Genomic DNA, 27,488 nt, shown 5'->3' with positions numbered 1-27,488 from the left:
CGTCTCGTCATATTTCATGAATTCAATTTAAATGCAATTTACCACCTTCAGAGGCTGTCGAAAATGTGTTTTCTCCCACAGGTGACCACTCCAATACAGAGCATTCTTCGAACAAACACAGTTAAACCCTCGCACAGCAGGTTTCCCAATGGCTAGAAACTCACCAGTTGCGTTCAAAGGCTTCACAGCAGCATGGTTCACAGGGCCTTATCACTTCAGGGGTTCCATTCTTGCACCTCAGATGCCCCTGTATCACAGACCCAACACAGGGAAACAAGCATCTTGAAGACACAAAGGGGTCAGCCTCTCCACACAGCTCCCTGCTTAACCTTAGTTTTTCTCCACAGAGCTTCAGCTCTCACGGCATGCTTGCACCGGCCTTCCTGCTGCTGCTGCTGGTCATTCCTCCATGTACAGCTTTCCCCACTGCTTCCTGTCTCTCTGTTGCTGGGCTAGTCCCTTTTTATACACCTGCAGCCCCGTGACAGGCTGCAGGTGGGACCCCACCCCAATATAATCCACCTACATAGTATAGCCCAGGACACAAACAAGACTGCCATTTTGTGTAGATCTCGGTGCATTTTTTGCATAGATGTTAGTAACTATAGTTCGGAGACAAGGCCTGCATGGTGAATGTGGCATTTCATGGACTAGGCCCTAATTGCGAGACAAGGGAAACTACCAGCCATGGCAGAGCTACAATGGGGACAACCCACACCCCATTCATTTTTCTAACAGGGTTGCAAAGGTGCCCTACAAGCCGCGATCACAGACCGGCATGTGGTGAGCATTGGCCAAAGTCTGACCTGGCCTACCCCCAGACAACCACGTGTTATACCCCATGTAACTGACTAAGCCCCAAGATCCCTGAATTCCATGGCACCAGGTGATCTTCGACCATCACCTCTAAAGTAACAAGTCTTGAATGTTCAAAGAGAACACACATTGCATGTCTGTGAGCTACAATCATGTGATTTGTATTGCGAGAGGGAGGGATACGTTATAGTTCACAACGAGGGTAGAGAGAGTGTGTATGAGTGTGAGTGTGAGTGTGTGTGTCTCTCTCTCTCCCCCAACACCTCCTTTGTGCCAGTCTTGAAGCATGCCAGGGGGACAGCATGATGATGAAGACCATTGTGTTAGGAGTGCAGTTAATTTGTTCTTTGACTTTCGTCGATGAGAAGAGGATCACTGCAGCACCCACGTGATGAAAGATGGACGGACGGCCTGGAACTAATGACCTGCCATCCCTTATGGAGCAGGCGGACCCTGTATAGACGCACACCAACTAGCTGCGCAGGTTTTTACTGTATAGTATTAAGTCACGATGACCATGTGTCTCCTCTTAAGCCTCTGCTTGTACCCTTTTCCAGCAGAACATTCTTAGCAGCAGAGTTCTTTGATGTTGCTCTCATCTTTGTGTGAGATTAAAACTTGTTATCCTTAAAAGACCGACTTGGGCCTTTCTTCCCTACCAGGTTGTATTCTCTCTAGTGTGAGCGTTCTGGGGCTTGCGTTCAATCTTCTTAGTCTCCGTACTGTCAAGTGTCAAATGTGGAAAAAAGAGGGGACCTGGCTTATAACAGCCCATGAAGACAGGGGAAGGGTTGGGTAGGTCATTACTAGGGAAAGGGGAATACCATGTCTCACCCAAGGGCTCTCCACTCCCAGTCCCCAAGGGCCCTCCGCCCAGGTGATCCTCCCTCGCTTCACCACCTCCTGGGTCAGGATCCAAGAGCGATGGCCTCTCCCTGGCCACTTGCACAGAAGATCCAAGGGGTCTAGGAGTGAGAATACCCTCAGGTTTCTCACACCACCCAATACATGGCCTTAAGGATCTAAGGTTATTTCATGTCTTAATATTTCAAGGTAATTGTACTTGGTGATTTCACGGCTCAAAATACACATGCCTTCAAAAATGTTGGAGGAAAAATATGGCACCCTCAAAAACATGACAGCATTGTTGCATTAGTAAAGGGAAGCTTCCTGTTGCGCCAGCAGGCACAGGAATTGGCAGGGCCTGAAAAAGTGAGAGGATGGGGGAACAGACTACGTGGATTAGGGGATTCAGTGGACTCTGAACCAGTAGCAGTGAAATGTACAGGCATTTGTGTTGCATGTTGTGATGAATCCTGCGGAGTCATCACTGAACCCCAGCCTACAGTCTCCTCCCATGTGACCAGGAGAAGGCAGCCACTACCGGATCCTGACCCTGGGGGTGGCATTCTGAGGGTGGATCACATGGGAGGAGATGGCTGTCAGGGGGAGGTGATGGCTCCGACAGGTGAGCCGCAGAATTCTTCCCTTGACTGTGACGAAGAAACCCTAATCCCAGAGCCCATACTGGCCTACTGTTATTATTCAGAACCCTTTAATTGTGAGGTCTTAAAATCTACTTCTGTTAAAAATCTTAAAACGGTCCTTTATCATTCACATGTACATAACCCCTCTAAAACTTCTTTGGCATCTAATGTTGATGACTGTTGTGTAGATAAAAGTGTGTAACAAGAGAACTTAAAACACGATGGTAATCATTTGCACTTCAATTCCCAGAAAGCTTTAAGTACTCTGACGAAGACAAGGAGTAAAGAGTATCAACATGAATGCCAATAGTAACATGTGGTCTAGTTGTCCATTCAATCAACTGCGTGGGACATTTAAATCAGAGACGCTGGGCAGGGAGAGATCCTCTCACCCACAGGACAGACTGCAACTGCACCGCTTCCCGCTGCACGTCTTCTGCAAGGCAAACTCACAACTTCTATGACTCTCTCAGCATGGCATTCTGCTGAAATCACAGCGGCGTTCCAGGCGTCTTCTCTCTGCTTCTTCCACTGCTGCTGTACAATTCTACTTCTACTTCATCTAGTGGCCTGCACCTGGGAGGGGCCTTAAATATTCAAAAGTCCTGCTCAGGTGTCAGCCATTAGAACCACTAGACTGCATATCAGGTTCTGCACCTCTGTGCTCCTTTTCCTCGTCCCAGTACCTGAAGCATTATGGGACTTGAATTCACTAATGTTCTTATGCTTACTTTCAATTAAGGTTTCAATTTCGCAATAGGCCATTAAGACCGTGGGATCACCAAGGGGAAGTTATTAAGAATGTTCTCCAAATCCCCTGACTCAAGTCCCCCCTCATGTGATCTTCCCGCAGAACAACCCCACCCCCAGGGTCAGGATAAAGAAGCATCTGCCTTTCCATGGCCACATGAGAAGGGTCCACGGCCAGGGTTTCTGGGATGATCACCTCTGAATCTTCACAGCACCTAGAAGAATTCACCCCTCAGCTGTTTAACTTAGCCAAATCGCTGGGCTTCATTCTTGACAGTAGCCTTTCCTTCCAAAAGTGCATAGCCAAAAAGGCACAACCAGCGTGACTACATATCCCTACAAAATCAAACTTTTCCTCCCCCAAATAACTTTCACATGTTGGTCAAAGTACTTGTGATCTCACACAGAGACCAGGGAAATGCCCTCCTTCCCGAGCTTCCAGCTGCATACCTTACTCCCCTTTAACACAGCCAAATACACCACAGTCCACCACATGAGAGCTGCCCACAAATTCAGCGGCATCTCTACAACACTGCACAAACAAGCGTCACTGACTCCCCCGTCCCCACCAGGTTCATATTTAAAACTGCATGGATCACCTACAAAGTAGTCTTCAACGGAACACCAACATACTTGGTGGCTAAACCCCAGAACTCTGGAGGCTCTCACAACTCATGTAGCAAAAATCTAAAAATCTAAAGACAGCTCACAAAGAGAAGATTTGTAAGCAGTCCTTCTCCTGCCATGATACAACCATCTGGTACTCAATCCTGTCAGAGGTGCAAAATGCCCATACTTTCCTGCAGTTACATAAAACATTAAAAACATGGCTCTTTCAACAATACAGGCTGGGCAAATAAAAATCTGTCCCTCCAAAACAACAAGGCCAATACGGACACCCTCCTGTTGTAAAGCACTCCACTGCTCAAGCTTTGTACTAGGAGCAAGATCATAAAAACAATAGTTCAACAAACAAGATCAATTTACGTCCTGAGCCAAAGTATGCTGTCCTCATGGGACCATCAAGAATCTCTTTGCGACTTGCTTTGTGAGCCTGTGCAGATGCAGGCATCCAGAAATCAGCTGTGTGGTTCGCACAGAAAGTTTGCCAGTAGATGAAAATGTTGGCAATGCTCACTTGGTGAACAGTTCAGACACTGGGAAAGCAGGCGAGAGCAACAGCTCACCACATGCTTACCAGGATTTACAGGTACCTCCCAGCCCCTCAGTGAGCCCATTTTTATGGATGGTCAGGATTTGTGGGGCACTGTGGGGGAATAGGGACCTTTTCCGCCGGAACCATCAGCAACGGGCCAACAAGTCCTGGAGGCGCGTGGTGTTTATTTTATTTATTCTGCTTTTGTAAGGCACTTATACATGAAGTATATTGTTATTCAAAGCGCCCACATTTCAACAGGGAGGGAATATGGGAATGAAAAATCAAATAAACCAATGAAAGATAGAGGCGGACCTACTAGGCTTTGTGAGCATTCAGAACGTGCAAGTACAAGGAGAGATAGAAGGGAAGAGAGTGTGGGGGGCAAGTGCAAGGTGTACCAGGAAGTAAGAGCTAGGGATTGAGCAGCTGTAAGTGTCTGGGTGAGTGGGCGGCGGCCAATAAATAAGTGCAGCCTTAAGGTGGCTTAGGTCAGTGGGTGCCAAAGTACATCGTGCAGGCGGAGGCTAAGGCGAATGGGTGTGGGAGGCCAGGGCCCAAGAGGACACATAAGGACCCTGGTCGCCAATCTCAACAACTGTGGGGTTTTTTTAGCTGAGGAGGGAGGAAGGGAAGGAGGAGGGGAAAAGGAAAGTCTTGAGGAGCTTCTGGAATTTGAGGAGATCCGGCTCAAGACAAAGCGGAAGGGGGAGGCTGTTCGATAGTAGAGAGCCTGCTGAGTAAAGATTTGCCACAAGCTCTCTGTTAAGCGAAACGGTTGACACACAGAGTTGGTGCCAGAGGATCGTAAAATCTGGAGGGAGAGTATTTAGTGAGAGCACGTTGTAGATAGCATGGTCCCCAGACAGCCTTATGGATGATGCAGAAGGATATGAACTTGTTCCTTGCAGCAACCAGAAGCCAGTGGAGAGATTTAAGGGCTGGAGAGATATGGTCCCTGGACTTGAAGCCAAGGATGCATCTTGCAGCCCTATTCTGGATAAGCTGGAGGGGTCTTAGACAAGAATAGGGTAGATTAAGGAGAAGGCTATTGCAGTAGTCTACCCTAGAGAGAACAAGCACTCTAGAGACATTGAGCTTCTGGGGGGAAGTGAGGAAAGGGAGAATTCCTTTGAAGGGGTAGAGTTGAACTTCTTGCAAGGTCCTGAATGTGAGGGAGGAAGGAAAGAGGAGTCAAAGATGACTGAGGTTTCTGGCCTTAAGAGGGAGAGCCCATGGACGATGGTCCGAGTGAGGGGAAGAAAGAGGGAGCAGAAGTCTCAATAGGAAGGATCTCAGTCTTACTGGCATTGATGCAGAGATCATTGGAGGTGCAACAGGTCTGAATGGCAGATAGGCAGTCCAGAGTGATGGAAGAAGTAAGGAGAGGGTCAGAGGGAAGTTTGAAGAAGAGTTGTGTGTCATGTGTGTAACACTGGAAGTTGGAGAAGGTGGAAATTAGGTGTGCAAGTGGAGCAGGATATGTGTTGCAGTGCCAGGGAGACAGGTTAGAGCCCTGAGGGACACTGCGGGTGGAGATACAAGTGGAGGGAGGAGAAAGAGCCCAGAATAGCCTGGGATGGACCGTCAGTGAGGAAGGAGGTCAGCCAGTCCAGTGCCTGCTCGGAGATACCCAGGGTATCCTGGAGCCATTTTATGATGATGGAGTGGTTGACCATATAAAGTGCAGAGTAGAGATCGAGTAGAATGAGTACAGCTGGAGAGTTGGAGTCAAGAGATGCGAGATGTTCCCCATGGGTGTTCAGAAAAGCAGTTTCCGTTCCTCTGGATGCTCAGAATCCAGATTGATGGTCGTGGAGGAAACCAACAAGTTCAGTGTGCTGGGTAAATTAGGGCAACATCAGCTTCTCCAAGAGTTTCCCAAGGAAGGGGATGATAGATATACTCCATAAACAAGCCTCTTTTCATAATCTCTCTTTTCTTTATCCAGTTCCTGACTTGTTTCTGGGGTGTTTTCTCATTTTATATTCTGTGTCTCTATGTCACTCTTTGTAAGCGTCCTGAGGCCTATGGGTTAGTGGCGCTATAGAAAAACAACAAATAGATAGGGCGGTAGTTGGCTGGACAAGAGGCGTCTGCAGAAAGGTTTTTCCGGAGGGGGTGCACAAGGGAGTGCTTAAGGGAGGAGGGAAAAGATCCAGTAGCAAAACAGTGGTTGCAGAAATCAGCCAGTGCAGGGGCAAGAGAGCCAATGTTGTCCCAAAGGTTCTAGAGGAGCAGGGGGAAACCTATTAGAAGGATAACTTCATGGTGTGGACAACTCTGGTGACCTCATCAGGGTGGGAAGACATAGGAAGTAGGGAGATAGAGGGTGGGGGAGGCAAGGGTGCTCAGGATGTCATACATTTTTGCAGTGAAGTGCGTGGCCAATGCTTTGCAGAGGGCCTGGGAGGGGAGAAGAGATGAGGAGACTGCAGAAGGGTTGGCTAGTTACCAGCAGATTTTAAGGAGTTCAGCCGTGTTGTTGGATGCACCCGAGACTCTAGCCTGGACGTGGGCCCTATTCTTGGTGCGGATGGAGAGTCTGTATTGTCTTTGGAGCAGGCACAAGCCAGTTTATCAGAGGGTGAGCCTGAGGTTTGCCACTTCTGTTCCACAGCTCTGCATTTGCATTTCAAGGCTGCAAGTTCGGAATCGTACCAGGTTCTACGCCTGGAGGCATGTTTCAGGTGGATCCTCATGACTGGGAAAGAACGTCAAGGGTATTAGTAATGGCAGGATGGAGGCTGCTGAGCTCAGAGGTAGAGTCTGCAGGGGGTGGGGTGAAGGTAGAGGCGAAGGCAGCAGCTAACACTTCATCAGACCGATGTTCATGCACAAGGTTGGCAGGGCTGGGGGGGGAGGTGTGGTCAGAGGGCCGAGAAGACCCAGGTGGGAGGAGAGAGCAGTCTGACCAGGAGAGATGGGTGATCAGTGTGGATGAGTGTGAGAGATCAGTGTGGATGAAGGCATCCAGAGTGTGTCCGGCCGAGTGGGTCAGACCAGAAAGGAGAATGGAAAGGGAAAGCTAGGTGCAGGGGTCACAGAAGAGAGTGGATGCCATGATGGAGGAGTCAAGGTGAATGTTGAAGTCGCCCACAAGAAGGGGTTTAGAGGTAGACGTGAGGCGAGAGGAGGAGAAATCGGTCCATTCAAAAAGGAACAAGGTTGTAGAGCCAGGTGGCCTCCAGATAGTGCCAATGTCCAGAAAGGAGGTGGGAGAGATGACCAGCTTGCCGACCAGGTGTTAGGGAGAATGTTCATTTCTGTGCTAATTCCTCCTACCTTAGAGACCCCCCAGCCCTTTTGTTGGACTTAGGACTTTTTTATTTCTAACGAGTGAGACAGACCTTTTTTCTCACTCGTGTGTTTTTCCCTGATTTGGATGTTTGTTTTCACTGTTTTTGGAGTCTGACAAACTCCATAGGTATCTGCTTTTTGTAAAGTGAAAAAAGGCACCCTCGGTGCATTGTCACTGAGAAATCCTTTGGATTTTTCTTGAGGTTTAAATGCCTGGTCTTGGGTGAACAACTGGTCCCAAGAATAGAAAGGTGAAATTGACTTTATTTACCTTTTCTCATTGTAGGCCCAGCCCACCCCATCTTATGTGGAGTGCTGGGGGGATACTTAGTTGGCCCATATCCTACTTTCTCATGTAAATCCTTTTATTACCCTAACTACTTTAAATGACTGATGGCAGTTGTTTACTTTTTACTACCAGTGTGCATTTTTACAGCAGGCTGAACCCTCACAGCTGCAGTACAGCACCCACGTGTCTCCATTTTGTCACAATGGCCTGTGTTCTTTTTTTGGCATTTTCTGTTTGTGAGCTCTTTTTTGGCTTTTCCTCTGTGCGTTGAGACAGGTTTGAGCCCTTTGGGTGATTTGCCTTTGGTGGGCTTCAGCCCTGAAGCCCGCTCCTGGCACCAGTGTGTCTGGAAGGGAAGGAAGTGATGGAGGGTCCCAAAACTCCCCTGTCCTTTGTCTCTAGGAGTGCTACAACGAAACCATTCCTGATTGACCGGCACACTGTCCTTATAGGACAGCCACCCTGCTGTGTGATTGACAGTTTAGGCTGTGAATGAATGGGAAACTTGCTTAAAGGCAAGGGTTTTGGGAGTAGAGGCAGAGTCAACCATTGGAAAAAGAATCTGAAGAAACAACCCTGAAGAGAAGCCCTGAAGAGAAGCCTGCTGCAACCTCCTGGACCTCGAAGTGCCAGGTGAAACCCTGCTGTTCTGCTGACCTTTTTCGTATCGACAAAGAAGCTCTGGAAGGGACGATTTCTTCCCTTGGGTTAGTGGGACCAACTAACCCTGAGACGAACTCCACTTTGCCGCAATCCCTGACTTGCTGTGCCTCTCCAGTGCTGCAGAAGCCCAATGCCAGGGGTCAAGTGTCCATAACAGAGTGCAACATCTTCCGCGGAACGAATTCGGCTAATAGCTCCAGGAGCCTCATAGGGACACTCCTGAAGCAGGAAATCCCAATCCAGAGTCTCCTCACCAGAGTGCAGGACAGATGGAGCAAGGAAAGTCCAACCGGAGATATTCGTTTTGCATCAGTGCTGTTTGCGAGGCGCTGAAACACTGAAGAGCCGATGAATCGAAGGAGACCCGTAGCGACAAAGTCCTTTCCCCAACGTCCTCCCTCTTGTCCCCACGACTGAGGCTCAGGAACCAAGGAATGCTTGGCTGTAGCAAGACAGAATCCAGCTGGACCACTTTCTTTAAACAAACCAGAGGTACTTTGGGGGTTTGGGCTACTTACCTTCTTGCCTTAAATCGTGCATTCTAACTTGAGATTTGCACTTACCTTTTTGAGTTGATTTCAACTCCCTTTGCACAGGCTTAACAGCGTGTGTTCCTTCAGTGAGTTTCTTGAACTATCTGACTTTGTGAAAGACTGTATTCAAGAAGTGCAACAGAACTATAGACTTTGTCCAAATGACTTTGGCTGTCCTGGCTCCTTAAAGGCACCCTTCTGAATCCATTGACTTTGGCATTGCTATTCCCTCATAGGTTGTAATTTGTTGAACACCGTTACTGCTGGGAAAGGCTTACCTAGATTTCATTGGAGGATTCAATTGTCCACACATTCTAAGGAAATGTCCAACCTTTCTAAAAACCTTTTCTAAAACGTATATTGCGGTTATATATAAATGCAATACTATCCTTGTTATTGAAGTCACTTCAGGGTGTAGGAAAATGTATTATTTTCTCCAAAGAGTATTCACCAGCTTTATTGATTCTGAAAAGTAATTCCAAAGTTTGCTTGACTCTAACAAACAATTGCCTTTTTAAAGAATCCTTTACTAAAAACTGATGTTAAATAAATAATTATTTAGAACTGCAACCTTGAATATAAGTGTTACTTGTATTGTCTGGTTTCATCTGTACAGCTCTCCAGCTCACATTTACCCTTCTTGAGATAGGCATGGCTGTTCACTACCAACTTGTGTAGTACAGATCTATACCAAAAGGTGGGTCACCTAATACCAAGCAGATAAGTCTTGTGCAGCCTCACACAGTGCGACTCCAACCATTCTTACCCAACACAATGGCTCTCGAACGAAGAGTAGGGCTGGGTGGTGTGAGAAACCAAAAGGTGTCTCCCTAGCTAGTGCCCAGGGATCTGTCATCCAGGTGGCCAGGACACAGCCATTGCTATTGGATCCAGTTTCTGGGAGTGGACCAGTGAGGTAGGATCACCTGGATTGTGGGGTCCTTGGGGAGTGGGACACCGACGGGTGAGACACTGGATCCCCCTTCTTTCAACACCTTTTCCCCATTCTATCACGTAGGATATTTCAAAACACTGCCTTTTTTCAAACTAACACTTTCGCACAACACGACAGACAACGGACTAACACCAGAGCTGTTTACCTAACATGTCCCAATACAAGGGTCAGGCAATTGACCAGAATCACACACACATGATGGCCCATTCCCTTCCACACAGAGATAAAAGGTGGAGCACAAGAGCACAGTGCGAGCAAGGCAAACCGCACGACGTAAGAGCTAACTCGCACAGCAGTTCAAAGGGAGGAGAAAGACTGCAGACCGAGAGGGTGACAAGGAGAGAGTCGACCTTGCCTTTTCCAACCAATGCCCGTGGAACCTGCGCAGAAGGAAACATAAGTCTGCCTACAATAACCAGCATGTATTGCAACAGATGTCCATGGTACACAAGACCCTCCTCCGCTGATTACCAAGCCGGGGAAGAAGCTCATCTTTGTGGTACCAAACTTGACTCCAAGGAGAAAAAGCAAAGCGGTTCATCACAGCCGGTGAGTCAAGGGGAATATTGATAAGAACCCAAACTGTGTTAAACTAAAAGTAGCCAACAGCTAATTGGAACTTTAAAAGACACGAATGTTAAGAGGGGGAAAACCAGAGACTGCGAAAGCCGGCACCACGTGGGTGCTCACGCAGGAAACTCTGGCCGAATACCGACAGTAGAAACTACCGTAACAAAAGGCCTTGGGATAAGGCGGGAAGAGGTCAAAGTGGTCATACAGGGGTCTTGTAAAATCTTCTGTACCGTTGAAAGTCTTTGACCGACAGACGATTGGGAAACTGAGGAAAATGAATCCTGCTTGAAGAAATGTGCGAATGAGCAGTGCGTTACAAAGGTTGGCAAAAGTGAGCCAAATCGAGGGAAGTCCACACTGCATTGTTTGAAAAAACATTAAGATTTGTGAAAGTAAGAAGAAAGTGAAAAACATGGGGAAGTGAAGTGCCTCTGTCATTTAGGGTCCGAGCCTGGCCGAGGGAGATCCAGGGTTAAAAAAAAATAAAAATCACCCAAAGTTCACTGGGAAAGGAACTGTTTTGATTTGTTGAAAGCGACTTGCGAGGGGTCAGCACCCAGAAGAGGGGTACCCAGGGGTGAAGCCATCATCCAAAGTATTCGTGAAGCAGAATGTTGTGTTTGTTGAGAATATCAGGCCCTCAAAGGCAAGAGACTTATTGAAAAGAGACTTAAACATCAACAAACCTGATAGCTGCTGAAGAACTGTCGACTCGTGCTGGGAACGCTCGAGTGTGTGCTGTGCTGAGGAAATCAGTCTTGTCCCATGCTCAAAACATGGTGAAAGGAGAACCCAGACTTATTATTTGTGAACACTTCTTTCTTTATTGAAACCCTATCCCACACTCTTTTTGTAATTAGTTGTAAGGAATTGGCAATAGTTTTTTTTTTTTAGTATAGGCCTTTTACTTTGACAAGACACCACAAGGACTGCCTTATTTTCATTTGATGGTTGAAGCATGCTCCCATCTTAGATTTAGGTTTAGCGTAGGCGTTTTCCCACCCTGCATTTACAGTTTAATAAACACTCTTGAACTGCGATCACTTGTGTCTGTCTTTACTGTTGCCACCAGGAGTTCCTTACAGTGGGTATGAGGGAGGTATGGACCCACTCAGGGAAAATCAGAGCAACCCCACCGCCGGCACGGCTTGGAGATGATTTTATAGCCATCAGGGAGAAGGGAGTCAAAAGCAGTGACTGAGCTGGCATTGCAGCACGTCTTGGTAAGAGCAAGGATATAGAGGTCAATGTCTTCAAGAAGGAGGCAGATGTTGGCAGAGTGCTGATGGCAGAACGAACACTAAGCGTGCTTAGATGCAGGAGGTCTCCACCTTTGGAAGTTTTCTGAGGAGGTGTACCAAGGCACGCTACACCTGTCCAGAGGTGGTGGGGGGGGAGGGGTAACTGGGGTTGGTAAGAGTGGAAGAAGGAGTAGCAGGTTTGGGAAGGAATTTAATGAGGGACGGCAGGCATCGGTCAAAGAGGAGGTTGATTTGAGGACACTGAACCATGATAGTGCCAGTGTGATAGACAATGATACACCTGGATGATGTGAAGCCCGCCAAGAGGACTTCCCATTTGGTGCCACCATTAATCGGAGAGGATGTGAGAGGAGTGAGAGTAGAGAAGAGATCAGGAGTCCATAGATCAGGAGAGGGGAGAGAAAAGAGGATTTCCGTGAAGACCTATCTGGAGGTTGCGCTAACATAGGTGCCTGCGACAGGTAGGCCAGGGTAAGTGGTCAGGATGTCTTTTTTGAGGTTTTTTCTTCCAGACTTCAAGTGGGAGGATAGGTGATTGTGTGGCAGTTAGAGAAGATAGGGGAGATGTTAAGTGTCATGGGAGTGGCGGAGGATATTTGGAGGAAGGAGGAGGGCTGCCCAGAACAATTTGAGCACAAACTCACCAGGCAGCCTACTAGCCAAGGCAAACAAGAGAGCAGATGCACTGGAAATTCTTTAGTACTACAGATGGATGCAAGGATATTAATATACACACAGCAGGCTTTGAATTTTGCAGAATGGACACAGTGTTGAAAGAGGAATAAGTGAGGTAAGGAAGGCAGAATGATAAGTGGAAAAGTGACAATGTTCAACCATCACTCACTGGTATTGGCGGGTTGCAGAGGCCCAAGGTTCGCTGGGCAACAGGCCGCATACCTGGTAGTTTGTTCACGGTGGTGCAGCAGGGCAGCATCAAAGTTGGGGGGGGGGGCTCTCCAAGCCCTCCTTGGCTCAGAGGCGGGCCTAGTTATCAAAAATACTTAAGAGGGTGCTCCCCCTCATTCCAGTTTACCTTCGCCCGCCTGTGGTAACTAATGCAACTCGCTTCATCTGGCTCAGCCTAAAGTGCTAATTCAGAGATTGGAGCGTCTTCAGAATATGGCAGCCAGAGTAGCAACAGGTTCTCCCTATGGGGCGCACATTTCACCTGTGCTGCGGTCTCTACACTGGCTGCCGGTGTCCTAGCGCATTATTTTTAAGTCCCTCTGTCTGGTACACCGGGCGTTGCATGATCAGAGGGCCGAAGATCTTCGTTCCAAGTTCATACGCAACCTCCCGACACGACAGCTATGCTCAGTTTCTGCTGGTCTTCTTCTTGTCCCTCCTTTTCGCCGCGCCGGGATTGGAGGTAGAGCTTTCTCAGTCGATGCCCCTCGACTGTGGAATGATCTCCCCCTGGCCTTGAAACATTCTTTCAATCATCTGGCTTTCAGGAAATTTTTGAAAACCTACCCATTTCAATAAACCTTTGCTACTGCTCCTTCCCCATCTCTCTTTTTCATAGCGCCATGATACCTTGGTGAACGTGCGCTCAATAAGTTACATTAACGATATAACATGCTTTACTCACCGTAATAGCATTTCTGATGATTCTATCTGCTTAGATTCACATGCTGTGCATATGGTCCGACATCCAGTGGTAACCGCAGAGTATTGCATCTGGTCTTTCGGGGACCGAAAGGGGACGTCAGCGTAGGCGTGTCTGAAACACTATCCCTATCGTGATGTGTAGTGTATCCAAAATCTCTCACGCGTCGAGGTCCCCCCGATTGTATTTTTTCTGCCGTGAGGGAGCCTTGTGACTATCGTGAGTGAGTACATAAAGAGATAAAGTAGTAAGACATCTATGTTCCTTCCATCCGAGCGGGGAAGAAGGGTGGGCGCATGTGAATCTAAGCAGATACAATCATCAGAAATGCTTTTACGGTAAGTAATGCATGTCTTCTGATGTTTGTTAATCTGCTTAGAATCACATGCTGTGCATAGACTAGCGAGCAGTACCCGGAGTTGGAGGTGGGTTTTGAGAAGGAACAGTAGTGAAAAGAGGTCTTAATACTGCTTGTCCCACCTGAGAGTCAGATCTAGAATGAGTGTCTAGGCAATAGTGTTTTGTAAAGGTGTGTACAGAACTCAAGGTTGCCGCTTTGCAAACGGACTCAAGGGGAACATTTGCAATGAATGCTATGGAAGCCCCAGTGCCCCGAGTAGAGTGTGCTCTAGGCCTAAAGGCAGTTCTCTCTTAGCAAGAGTGTAACAGTGTGATGCATTTTACAATCCACCTTAAGATTGCTGATTTAGAGACAGATCCCCTGCTCTACCAGCTGCCACTGAAGCAAAAAACTGATTTGTCTTCCTCAGTGGTTTTGTTCTCTCCAGGTAAAACATGACTGCCCAGTGCACATTTAGTGTCTGTAGGCTTCTTTCGGCCATGCTAGTGGGATTGGTTCACATGGAACTTTGAAATGTATTTTGGTGCAAATCTGAGATGAGTGCGCAGAACCACCTTATGCCTGTGGACTGTACCAAAAGTATCTAGAACTGAAAGGGCCTGTAGTTCGCTAACTCTTCTAATAGAAGTGATAGCCACTAGGAAGGCCGTCTTGCAAGTAAGGTCTTTTAGACTTGCTTTATGCATTGGCTCAAAGGAAGACACCAAGTGTCTGGTTAAAACCACATTTAGATCCCATCCAGGAGCTGGGTGAGAAATGGGGGGATGGATTCTCTTAACCACTTCCATAAAAGCCTTAATAACCAGTATTTTCCACCACGACACCTGTTGTGACGTGGTGTAGGCCGAGAGAGCAGCTGGATGAACCTTTAGGGAATTGAGAACCAATCCCGAGTCTAACAAATCATTTACTGGAATAGCAATAGCGTGGGTTAGGTTTCCTAGCTTCCCCGAGTATGTCCATGCATCTCTGAGGGAGTTGAAGGTGTCCAAACTCTATGACCTGAGGAGCCAGGCCGCTAAGTTCAGAGTTGGCGGGCATGGGTATAGTGTCTCGAACCCCCCCCCCCACCACCCCTGTCCTGAGACAACATGTTGTACGGGCAGGGTAGTTTCACAGAGGGGAAGAGGATGGGGGGGTGGGTGTGGAGACACCCATGTCCGCAAACTCTGAACTTAGCAGCCTGGCTCCTGAGGTCATAGAGTTTGGACACCTTCAACTCCCTCAGAGATGCATGGACATACTAGGATTGGTTGTCAATTCCCTAAAGGTTCATCTAGCTGCTCTCTCAGCCTACACCACGTCACAACAGAAAGTTTTGTGGTGGAAAATACTGGTTATTAAGGCAAATCATGGTAACTGGTTCCTGGTGCATCTTGTGCACTATCTTGTTGAGAAGGGGAGTAGAGGGGGAGGAGTGGGGGGTTGCAAGCATAGGCAAATTTCCCTGACCATGCTATCCAGAGTCCGTTCCCCTTGGAGGGGTTCTGGGGATACCTGGAGGCGTAGCCTTGGCATTGGGCGTTCTCCTGAGTAGCAAACAGGTCTATCTCTGGGACGCCCTTTCTGCGAAGACGATGTCTTCATGTAGACACCATTCGTATTCTAAGGGCAGTGGGAAATCTCTGCTGAGCACGTCCGCCAGAACATTTCAATTCCCCTGGAACGTGTTGGGACAACAGGAACATTTTGTGTTTGAGAGCCCACATCCAAATGTTTTGGGACAGCTTGGATAGCCCTGGAGAGTGTGTGCCCCCTGGTTTGTTAAGGTAATACATGGCTGTGGTGCTGTCTGTCAGTGTTACAGAATACTAGATTCAATGGATCTTTAAGAACCCCCGATTAAATAGGTCTGTAGGTCTTACCTGAGCAGACTGATATGTTCAACGGGAAGCAAATGCTGAACTCAAGAATCTCCCCGATCAACGCGTCAACCTCTCAACCGGTAGGGAAACCCAGAGTGAGAGGTACGCGCCAGTCAGGGAAACCCTCTGGGGAAGAAAACCCTGGTCGAGCGCAGGATCCGAAGATTGGAGTGTGGTTCGCAGGCTGATGACGCCAATTCGATCGTGGCGTAGAGTATCGGAAGACTGCTTCTGGAGAGGGAAGAAATGAAAAGCGAAGTGATGAATAGCAGAAGTATAGGAAGGGGAATGGGGAAAACAGGAAAGAGACTAATTCCCCTGACCTCTTAACCAGCCGGATTGTAAATACCAGGAGAGAAGCTGAGAATATGAGACACGGAGAGGGCGACTGGAACACAAGTCTGTCAGAAGGAAGTAAAGGTGAGTAAGCCCATAGAATCAAATCCTACAATACCTGAAGAAAGATTCAGAAAGGGACTTGGACGGGAGTATTTATTTTTACCCAGAATGCAGTAACTCGAGAACTCAAAGGCAGCGTTTCAGAATGAGACGCAGGATGAATCCGGGGGGTTTGTGTCAACACAGAATGCTGAAAAGAGAATCTGGAAAGTTAAGAGAAGAGGGGTTAGTAATGGTCAGAGGTAAGAGGTTTCTGCTGAAGATTTGAGATTGCCTAGTTGCGAACTCACGGAGCATCCGCTAGTACAGTAGCGATGCGAAGAGCTGGAAGTCTCCGTGTCCTATGAAGAGTCACGTGAGCGGTACACTGTACCTCTGGCGAACGTGAGAGGACTGGAACGGTGATAGCGGAACCGTTCATACTGCGATCCACCATCTTGAAGATACCATTCCGAATGGAGCCACAGAGCCGGCTTCTAGACCAAAGGGACCAGCGCTTCGTGAGTGTAACAGTATGCCCCCTTCTCCTGGGGGGCGACCCTGGCTTCCCAGGATGTAATCTAAAGAAACGTTGGATCAGACGTGGAGCATGAACTCCTGAGGCAGGCTCCCAAGTTCTTTCTGCAGGGGAGTACCCCTTCCAGTCCACCAAGAACTGTAGTTTCCCCCTCCGATAACGGGAGTCACAGATACTGGCGACTTCATATTCTGGGCCAGCATCGGTAGAGATAGGAGGGGTACAGTCTGACCGGTGAAATCGGTCCGGTACTGTCAACCGAATATGGGAGAGGTGAAAAACAGGATGGATCCGGGACCATGACGAGGGCAAATCAAGCTTGACTGCCGCAGAACCGACCATCGATAGGATCTTGAAGGGACCGAAGAACCTAGGGGATAGCTTAGAAGGGACCAAATGCCGGGGAAGAAAGCGAGAAGCCAACCAAACAGTATCTCCCAGGCTTAATGGTGGGACGTCTTGGCGATGTTTATCAGAAGTCCGTTTGGCCCCATCTTGAGCCATTCGTAAAGAGACTTTAGCCAATTTATGTCCTTCTTGTATTTCGGAAATGAGGCCATCCACTCCTGGACAGTTAGAAGGGGATAAAGTGACAGAAGGAACAAAGGACGGATGAAATCCATAAGTACAATGGAAAGGGCTAGTATGAAGGGCTGTATGAAGGGCATTGTTGTATGCAAATTCGGCTAAGGGCAACAAGTCCAACCAATTGTCTTGGGCTGCTGATACGAAACACCGTAGATAGGTCTCCAGGGTTTGGTTAAGGCGTTCCGTCTGTCCGTTCGTCTGTGGGTGGTACCCCGAGCTGAGAGCCCGCTTGATTCCCAAGAGTTGGCAAACCTTTACCCAAAACTTGGAGGTGTATTGAGGGCCCCTATCGGAGACCACTGTGTCCGGTAGGCCAAGCCTGGAGAAGATTTCCGAAAGAAAAATCTTAGACATTTCCCCAGCCCCTGGCAGCTTGTTCAAGGGAGTAAAATGTGCCAACTTCGTAAGATAATCTATGGTGACCATTATAGCGGTCTTGTTGTGTGAGGGAGGAAGATCTACTATAAAGTCGGTAGAGATCACTTGCCAAGGTTTCTCTGGAATCGGCATCCGAGTGAGCAGACCCAAAGGTGGGGTCCTGGGATTCTTGGATTGGGAACAAACGATGCAGGCTGCTACATAATCCTGTACATCATTGCGGACTTCTGGCCACCAAAAATATCTTAGCCCTAGGTCTAAAGTGCCTTGAACGCCTCGATGCCCAGCAGCCCGAGAGTCGTGACACATTTGTAATACTTCATGCTGCAGCTTTGAAGTAGGGATGAAAACTTGTGATTTGTGAAAAAAAAAAAATCGTTCTGGGTAAGATAAGTACTGGCTGTCTTCTTGCAGGCGTCTAGGTTAGAGACCGATGCAGTCCTCAATTCACTTAAGAAGTCGGCGATGACAGCGATGAATCTTGCTTTGGGAAACAATTGTTCAGAGCTGAATTGGGAGACAGGAACGTCCTTACGAGAGAGAGAGCATCCGCCCTCTGGTTTTGCTCTCCTGGAAGTATGGTAAATTCGATCCGGAATGGAAGGAAGAAATACGCCCAACGTGCTTGTCGACTGTTGGTTGTATGTGCATTCTGTAGGACCCTGAGGTTTTGATGGTCTGTACGTACCACTACAGGAAAGGGCGAACCAAGTAGCAAGTGTCTCCACTCTTCAAACGCCCTTTTTATAGCCAGCAATTCTTTTTCGAGCACTGAATAGTTTAGTTCCGAGGCACTGAAGGTTTTAGAAAGATATGCAACTGGTCTTTCATCTCCTTGGTCGGTTTGTTGAAGTAAGACCGCGCCTAGAGCATGATGAGATGCATCAGTTTCCACAAAAAACTGTTTATTCTGGTCGGGGGTTATCAAACAGGATGCAGAGGTGAACAAGGATTTAAGAGTCTGAAATGCGAATTCGGTGGATTTATCCCATACAAATGGAATTCCCTTCTTTAACAGTCGAGTAAGGGGCAGAATAATATCCGAAAAGTTAGGGATGAATTTCCTGTAAAAATTAGCAAACCCTAAAAAACGTTGAATCTCCTTGACGTTAGAAGGTATAGGCCATTCAACCACTGCGGAGATTTTTTTTGGATCCATAGAAATGCATTGGGCTGAGATCACAAACCCGAGATAGGTTACCTGTCTTTGGTGAAATTCGCATTTAGATGCTTTACAGTAAAGCTGATCTGACTGCAGTCGTTTGAGTACAGTTTTTACATGCATCAGGTGTTCTTCTTGAGAGTGGGAGTATACTAAGATGTCGTCTAAGTAGATGATTACAAAATGGAATAGAATATCTGCAAATAGATGGCCCATGAAACGCTGGAACACGGCAGGTGCATTCACCAATCCAAAGGGCATGACGTGATACTCAAAATGCCCAAATGGGGTTCGAAATGCTGTCTTCCATTCGTCTCCAGGGGCAATACGGATGAGATGGTAAGCTCCGCGAAGGTCCAGCTTAGTATAAAAGGAAGCTCCTCGAACTGCCTCCAGGATGTCAGGGATTAATGGCATAGGATATTTGTCTGCCACTGTGATCTTGTTAAGACCCCTGTGGTCGATACAAGGTCGAAGTTCATCAGTCTCTTTCTTTGGGATGAAGAAAAGAGGCTCCGGCCGGGGAAACTGACTCAGTACTGAGCCCGTTCCTTAAATTGGTTTGGAGATATTCTTTAAGGACTACCTTTTCTTGTTGGGAAAGGACGTACGTTCTCCCAAACGGGATGGGTTTGTCAGGAACAAGTTCAATGTGACAGTCATCTCTTCTATGAGGCGGTAGAGTAGGGAACTGGGGATTGGAGAAGACAGACTGATACTTCGAATAGCATTCCGGAACAATCTCCAAGTTGTTTATTGAAGATTCTGGTAAAGGGATCGAGTCTTCAGTCGGAATGTAGATGCCAACTGATTCCTTGGCTAAACAATGTTCGACACAGTATTCCGAGCCGAGGAAGAGAGTACCTCCTGTCCAATTTATAAAGGGGTTATGTCTCCTTAACCAGGGGAGACCCAATATAATGGGGAAATGGGCTGCCTTGATTAGATCGAAAGTTATGGTCTCTTTATGTGAGGCTATTTGACAGACAACAGGTTCTGTCTGTTCTCGGATAGGGCCGGAACTTAGTGGATGACCGTCAACTCCTTGGATAGGAGTGACCATCGCTTTGGGTATACAGTTAATTCCTTGTTTATTGGCCCATTGATCATCAACGTAATTCCCTGCAGCTCCGCAGTCTACTAGAGCAGGTACGTTCTGTACCATCTGAGCGTGAAAAACGAGAGTAACAGAAATAATAACCATATTGTGAGTGGTTGCTACTGAATCCAGATTTACGGGGATTCTCTTTGGGGAATCAGAATCTTGTACCCCTACCGTTGTTCCCCCTGCGGTAGGGCTTTGAAGTTTCCCGACCCCTTAGCTGGAGTGCGTCGGGGAGGAACTAAAGGACAATCTCGTAACTTATGAGATGAGGCTCCGCAATACATGCATAGTCCCAAACTCTTCCTTCTCTCTTTCTCTACTGCCGATAAGGGTCCTCTCACTGTTCCTATTTGCATAGGCTCGTCAGAAGCTATAGGTTTATTTGTTATGGAGGGATAATCGAGTTGGGATCGTATGCCTCTAGTCTTCTTCTTTTCAGAAGAACGTTCATGTAAGCGGTAATCGATTTGCATGATGAGTGTTATCATATCCGCTAGATTTGCCGGACGCGGAACCTTAGCTACCTCATCCTTTAGTTCGTCTGAAAGCCCTCGTCGGAATAAGGTGAGCAACCCATCGTCTGGCCATCCTAACTCAGAGGAAAGCTGTTTGAAGAGAGTGATATAGGTAAGTAGGTCTTTGTTACCTTGTCTAAGATCTAACAGTCTTTCTTGCGTGGACACTGAGATCTCTTGTCTACTGAACATTGATTTCAAACTGTTGGTGAAAGCAGAATAAGAGTCCAAGATCCCATTATTAGAGGTCACCAAAGGTGTAGCCCAGGCCAAAGCAGGTCCGGCCAAATGTGAAATCACAAAGCCAACCTTATCTTTGTCCGTGGGAACGAAGCGGGACTTAAAGGTAAACTGCACAGTGCAGCTATCAAGAAACTCCTTAAGTTTGTGTGGATCTCCGTCAAACTTGCCTGTATTCAAACTTACTGGGGGAGAATCTGAGAAGGCACGAGTAACCTGTTGTTGTAATTGAGCATTATCCTGTTTGAGAGCCTGCATCTCTAGGGACATTGATTGCATGGCGGCAATAAGTTGTTGCATTTGCTGTTCCATTGAATCTCAGTCTGCAGTAGCCTTATTTAATATTTTTTTTTTTTTGGGCGTCGCTAACTGTTACAGAATACTAGATTCAATGGATCTTTAAGAACCCCCGATTAAATAGGTCTGGAGGTCTTACCTGAGCAGACTGCTATGTTCAACGGGAAGCAAATGCTGAACTCAAGAATCTCCCCGTTCAACGCGTCAACCTCTCAACCGGTAGGGAAACCCAGAGTGAGAGGTACGCGCCAGTCAGGGAAACCCTCTGGGGAAGAAAATCCTGGTCGAGCGCAGGATCCGAAGATTGGAGTGTTGTTCGCAGGCTGATGATGCCAATTCGATCGTGGCGTAGACTGCTTCTGGAGAGGGAAGAAATGAAAAGCGAAGTGATGAATAGCAGAAGTATAGGAAGGGGAATGGGGAAAACAGGAAAGAGACTAATTCCCCTGACCTCTTAACCAGCCGGATTGTAAATACCAGGAGAGAAGCTGAGAATATGAGACACGGAGAGGGCGACTGGAACACAAGTCTGTCAGAAGGAAGTAAAGGTGAGTAAGCCCATAGAATCAAATCCTACAATAACTGAAGAAAGATTCAGAAAGGGACTTGGACGGGAGTATTTATTTTTACCCAGAATGCAGTAACTCGAGAACTCAAAGGCAGCGTTTCAGAATGAGACGCAGGATGAATCCGGGGGGTTTGTGTCAACACAGAATGCTGAAAAGAGAATCTGGAAAGTTAAGAGAAGAGGGGTTAGTAATGGTCAGAGGTAAGAGGTTTCTGCTGAAGATTTGAGATTGCCTAGTTGCGAACTCACGGAGCATCCGCTAGTACAGTAGCGACGCGAAGAGCTGGAAGTCTCCGTGTCCTATGAAGAGTCATGTGAGCGGTACGCCGTACCTCTGGCGAACGTGAGAGGACTGGAACGGTGATAGCGGAACCGTTCGTACTGCGATCCACCATCTTGAAGGTACCATTCCAAATGGAGCCACAGAGCCGGCTTCTAGACCAAAGGGACCAGCGCTTCGTGAGTGTAACAGTCAGGACCAGAACTGTCTTCCCTTGTAGTTGTGTCTGAAAGGCCTTTAGTGCCTTGCATACTGCTAATAGCTCTAACAGATCTATATGAATGGATGCTACTTGTGTGGACCACACTCCATGCGCTGTCTGCTGAATGGGGTGGGAGGGTGAGCCCTCCCACCCCATTAGAGATGAGTCTGTCGTGAGAGTGGCTTCCACCGCAGGGGTGGTGAAGGTCTTCCCCTTCAAGAGGTTTTCGCTTGGCCACCACTGCAGAGAGAGAACGAGGGCTTGCGAGACAACTACCAGACCTTCCCATTGTCCGCTGGCCTGACACCACTGGCTGTTGAGCCACTCTTGCATGGGACGCATTCGCGCAGCCGCGCATGGGGACCTAAATGAAATGCATGACGCCATCATTCCTAGCAAGCATGTTGCCTTGCGTACTGTCGCTTCCCGACTGGCTACATATTGAGGGATCTGAGATTGCATGTTCTGAACCCTCTTGTTGAAGGGGAAGACGAGACCCCCATTTGTCTGAATTAGAGCACCTAGGAATTGTTTGGCTTGACTGGGATATAAACTGGATTTCTTCTCATTGATGGAATCCCAGACTGAATAGGTGGTCCATTGACTTCTGAGTATTTCCTAGGCATGTCTCGTAAGAGTCCCCTGTTATGAGCCAGTCGTCGAGGTAAGGGTAAACCGGGATGGAATCTCTGAGCAGGTGCGCTGCTGTCACTGCCAGGACTTGCGTAAACACCCTTGGCGTTGAGGCAATGCCGAAGGGGAGTACTTTGAACTGATGGAGCTTGTCCTCTATCATGAACCTTATTTTCTATGCGCTGGCAACATTGAAATATGAAAGTTACCATACGAAACTTTTCAGGAATGACAAACTTGTTCGCTGGGCGCAAGTCTAGTACAGGGCGCATGGTGAGGTCCTTTTTGGATACAAGGAAGTACACTGAATAAATACCCTTGTTTACCTGGAGAATAGGGACGGCTTCTATGGCGTCCTTTTCCAGCAGTGCTTCCACCTCTTGTATTAGGATTCGCAGATGGTCTGGTGTCGGGTGTCTTGTCTTGGGCGGTCTGAATTGTGATGGCTGGGCAAATTCCACGCAGTACCCGTGGGCAGCCGTTTTTAGAACCCACAGGTCTGATGTAATCCCCCCCATGCCGAAAGGAAAGATATTAAGCGCCCCCTGACCGGGATGACATGCGAGGGGACCTGAATCCGTAGGTCATTTCTAACCAGAGGCTGTGGCTCCCCTGGAGTTGGGGCTTCTGCCATTCCCGCGCCGCTGACCACCTAGGTGGATAGTTGGCAGGGGTGCTGGATGCTTGACCTGAGTTCCAGTTGTTTGCCGTGTTGTACACGTTTTTGTCAAGTCTAGCCCTCCCACTTTCCACTCCTCCTCACCTGACTCTTCAGAAGATGGTTTCCTTCTTGGTTCCTTCTTCTTCTGTGGTTTTTTGTGTGAGCAGAGATAAGGCCGTCCCCGGATGGAAGCCACCCTGAAACCCTACTTGGACAGGGATACAGGGGACTCCCCCTCCCATCCCCCTGCACCCCCCCAGAGGGGCCACAGAGAGGAAAAAAGCAACTGCTAAAAAAAACTCTTGTAGGTGGATCAGGAGGATTGATGGTAATATGGATCGAGAGTCCGAGAGGATAAGTGGCTCGAAGGATCTTTAGGCGAAATAAAGATTCCGGAATATTCTTCAGCTGCACTGTAGCAAATGTCTTGCACACTGGAGAGGAGTTCCACGAAGGATGCACAGGAAAGACTGCAGGCTTGGGACTAGTAGCAAAGTTCAGTACAACATTACCTGGAAGGTCCAGGATAAAGGAGGAGGAGTCACGAGAGAAGAAGGAGCAACAGGTAAAGTACGAGGATAGACTGAAAAGGAGGAGAGGTGAGAAGGAGAAGGCAAGGTCCCAGCAAGGCGACCGGGTACAGAATAGGAGGAGTGACACAACGGAAGAAAGGTAAGAGGACCGACACCGTCGAAAAAAGGCGGTGTGAGGGAGCAGGGAAAAAACAGCGTAGCGAGAGCGAGGAAGCTGGACGAAACCCGGGAGGAAAAAACAGCCGAAAGCCGAGGCGAAAAACCAGAGGAAAGCGCAGGCACCCGGAGCGAAAAAGCAAAGGGTTGCAACGTGCCGGGTGGAGGAAGAGGCGGGGCTTAAGAAGGGAAGCAAAATAGCAGAACAGAAACAACTAGACCGTCAAAACAGGAAGTGAAAGGAAAGAATGGAACAAGCTAATGGCGGATATGTCGCCATCTATTCCACAGGCGCCAGGAAGGAGGGCGCATGAAGCGCGTGACAGTTTTGGGCGGAACGGGATAGGCCTCAAAAGGACTGGCGGGAACTGCTTCCACTTGGGGGTGGGGGAAGAGAGGAGGTTTTTGTATGATTTGTTGCAGGGATTTAAGAGCCTCGTGCTCTTTTTTGGCAGTCTCCAGAGCCTCGTCGACTGCTTTACCAAAGAGATTCGACTCTTCGATAGATTTTTTTAATAAGAGCTGCTTGGGTCTCCGGCTTGAAACCAGAGTTTCGGAGCCAAGTGTGCCGTTTAAGCAGTGTGCCCTGAACCAGGGATCTTCCTACCGTCTCCACAGTATCCAAAGTGTTTTAAATAACATTTTGGTTGACATGCCTGCCCTCAGTCACGATGGCGAGTAATTTGGAGCTTGCAGGTTTAGGTACCTCCTGGAGACCTTCTTGTATAAGGTTCCATTGAGCATCGGCATAACTGGCAAGCCACGTGGTGTTTGCTATGCGCATGGTAAAGGCAGCTGCCGTGGTAATACGTTTACCCAAGGCATATAATCTTTTTGACTCCTTATCAGGAGGTGCCTCTCCCGTAGCAAGGGGTACTCCCACCCGTGGTAACCACAAGGGAATCTGGGGTGGCATGGCTTTTAATATATTGAGGGTCAGTAGGCGATGGCTGAAATAATTTCTACACCTTTGGATTTACTGCCCTGGTCTGGTGTGACAAGAGAAGGAGCCAATCTCCCTTTAATGGAGTTTAGGAGAGGAATGGCTTGACTGGAGGGGGGGGTTCTTTAAGAATGTCCTCCACAAAATCTTGCTCAGGTATGGCTTCTTGGGTGGCGATCTGAAAGTAATCCGCTGCCTTCCTTAAACTGGCATTAAAGGACCTATCAGGAATCAACTGATTCCAATGGCAGGGCCTGGGCATCCCAAAATGGAGGACACTCAGGGCACCTGTCAAATTCAGCATGGAGCTGACACCAGCATACACTAAGGGCACAGGGTTGCACCCCCACCCATGGGTGCCATAGGGGTATCCCATGGGTCTGTACACCAAACCAAAACCAGGAAGAGCTGCACTGCCAGGAGTCCCACAGGGACTCCTGGGCAGAAAACAATACAGAACACAAATGAAAAAGGGCTACATGACAAGGACAGGGAGGCCCTGTCCCTCCAATGCATTTCCAGCATCACAATCGTCTACTGGTGAAGCCTGGTGGGGCGGGGTGGAAGGAGGGGAGTCCAAACACAGGACATCTGTGTCCTGATTATGAGTAGAGAGTGCCCATGGCTCAGTCTCAACTTGATGCGTCCTCCCAGTGGACTGTGGCATCCGCCCGGTCATCTGCAGTGTAGTCCTGTAGGAAGGTAGTATCTTCTTCCTCATCATAAATGTCTTGATATGTGTCCATTTGAATTTCATCTTCAGGGTGGATAGAAGGGAAATGTTCCTGAGAAGATTTTAAATTTCCAGGAAATCTTAAGTTTGACACGGAAAGAGGATCCTCCAGAGGTCTCCTTGGTGTAGGGTGCTCTGAAAGCGAGACAATCCTTTCCAAGCGGTCCATGCACCCTTCAAATGTTTTCCTGCTCCATTTAGACGAACCAGAAGGTGCAAAATCTTAATTTTCTTGCCTTTGGCGCCGAAATGTATTACTAATAGTGCTAAAGACTCCTGACTGTCTTCATAGCCTTCGCAAGCATCGGGGTGCTGTGGTGCGTTTTTAGACGTGTCTGCAGCAGGCTCCTTGAGTTTCGTCAACTCCTTAGGTATCATCCCCACTGCCGAAGTAATCCTTGCGATGCTTTTGGCGATGTCCGGCGAATCGGGGCGTGTCGTACGACTAGGAGGCCTAGTGGTAGAATTTTCACATACCGGGGCCTTACGGGGCGTCAGAGCGTCAGCTGAGCGCGTTTCACCGGCCAAAAGTGATTTTGAGGTAGCATCCTTAATTTTCGAAGGCCCAGTCGCATGCCGCTGCTGCGGGTGCCGGGGAAGGATGTTGATCTTCAAGATCAGAGGATTCCGTAGAAATGTTTGGCGGTCCTGTTGGCGCTTTCACCCGTGTCGACGGAACTGTCGAAACCGGGGAAGGGGTTGTGTGTTTAGTGTGGGTTTTTTGTACGCCCCGTAGTCGGGTGTTGTCCCCATAGCGTGACTTGCATCAGGCCTGGAGGAGTCAGGGACGGGCGTGGCAGACCTAGAAGTGTCCGTTGTAAGGTCGATGGCATCCGAAATGGTGGTGCAGGAAGAAGATCCAGCACGCGACATGCCATAGCCGGCCCACCGTTTAACGCGGCACTCCTTAAGTATTTTAGTCCGAAGGAGTCTACAAGCCGCGCTCCGCGCTTCGTTGTGGTCAAGGGGCAGACAATTATTGCACTTATCGTGCTTGTCTTTCCACGGGTATCTGACCCTGCAAGAGGGACAAAACCTAAATGGTGTACTTTCAATAGCAAAAGGTAATGAAAATGATGACCAGACCTAGAGGGGGTAAAGAGGGGGAAAGAGGAGAGATAGCAAAAGATATGACCACCGCGACCCCACTCGCCCTACTATGTAGGCCTGCCAGAGGGCTCGGCCACATGGATGATCTTAGGCGCCGATGTCCACCGCCGTCGAAAGTTCCCGCAGTCTTCGTCATAGTATTTAAAGCACTGTTGAAGTAACTTTAGGGGAAATAACTGACAAAGTCAATAAACAAGGATAAACAATGTCTCTTATGAAGAGCTCCGCAATGGGACTACCAGTTAGCTGGGCGGAAAAAAATTATCTGAGGGACCTCAGCACGTGAGGGATTTTGGGTACACTACACATCACGATAGGGATAGTGTTACAGACACGCCTACGTGGACGTCCACTTTCGGTCCCCGAAGGTCAAGCTGCTATACTCTGCGGTTACCACTGGATGTCGGATCACATAAGCAGATTAACAAGCATCAGAACAAACATGATCTAAGAAAACCATGCATGCAGGAGGCACACTTCGATACTTCAAGCAGGCAAGTCCTTTCTACGCACCTTTAGGACTCCTGGTCTCCAATTCATGGGGTTCCATGTAATGGACATCAGCCTCGTCTTTAACCCAAATCATGTCCATTGCTGTGAAATCGGCATGTCCTGTAATTAGATGAAAATATCAGTCTAAAGGTGAATTTATTTTTTTACAAAATTAACATATGCAGACATTGTGATCACCCAGAGTGACAACTCCCACCACTGTCCTGTTTTATGGTATATAAAACAGGTTGCTAACAAACATGCTCAACAGTTACCTAATAGTTTAATATGAGTCATTCTCAGATATTGAAAAAGCATAGGGGGGTGCACTCTCTTCCATTTATAGCAGTTTGAGAA

At 48.0% G+C, this 27,488-nt stretch overlaps 1 protein-coding gene across 3 annotated transcripts in view; it reads right to left on the bottom strand.

The window, feature by feature from the left end:
- The window catches only part of LOC138489483 (zinc finger protein 2-like), a 230,756-nt gene that overhangs the window by 123,961 nt on the left and 79,307 nt on the right, over nucleotides 1–27,488 (bottom strand). For all 3 annotated transcript variants that reach the window (XM_069617220.1, XM_069617221.1, XM_069617222.1), the window contains one exon: nucleotides 27,153–27,251. In XM_069617220.1, the coding sequence (XP_069473321.1) occupies nucleotides 27,153–27,251 (99 nt within the window). The remainder of the gene's footprint in view (nucleotides 1–27,152; nucleotides 27,252–27,488) is intronic.

Source organism: Ambystoma mexicanum, chromosome 9 (genome assembly GCF_040938575.1).
Source record: "Ambystoma mexicanum isolate Mex_15411 chromosome 9, UKY_AmexF1_1, whole genome shotgun sequence".
Lineage (NCBI taxonomy): Eukaryota > Metazoa > Chordata > Amphibia > Caudata > Ambystomatidae > Ambystoma > Ambystoma mexicanum.
This window is presented reverse-complemented; position numbering and strand designations above follow the sequence as displayed.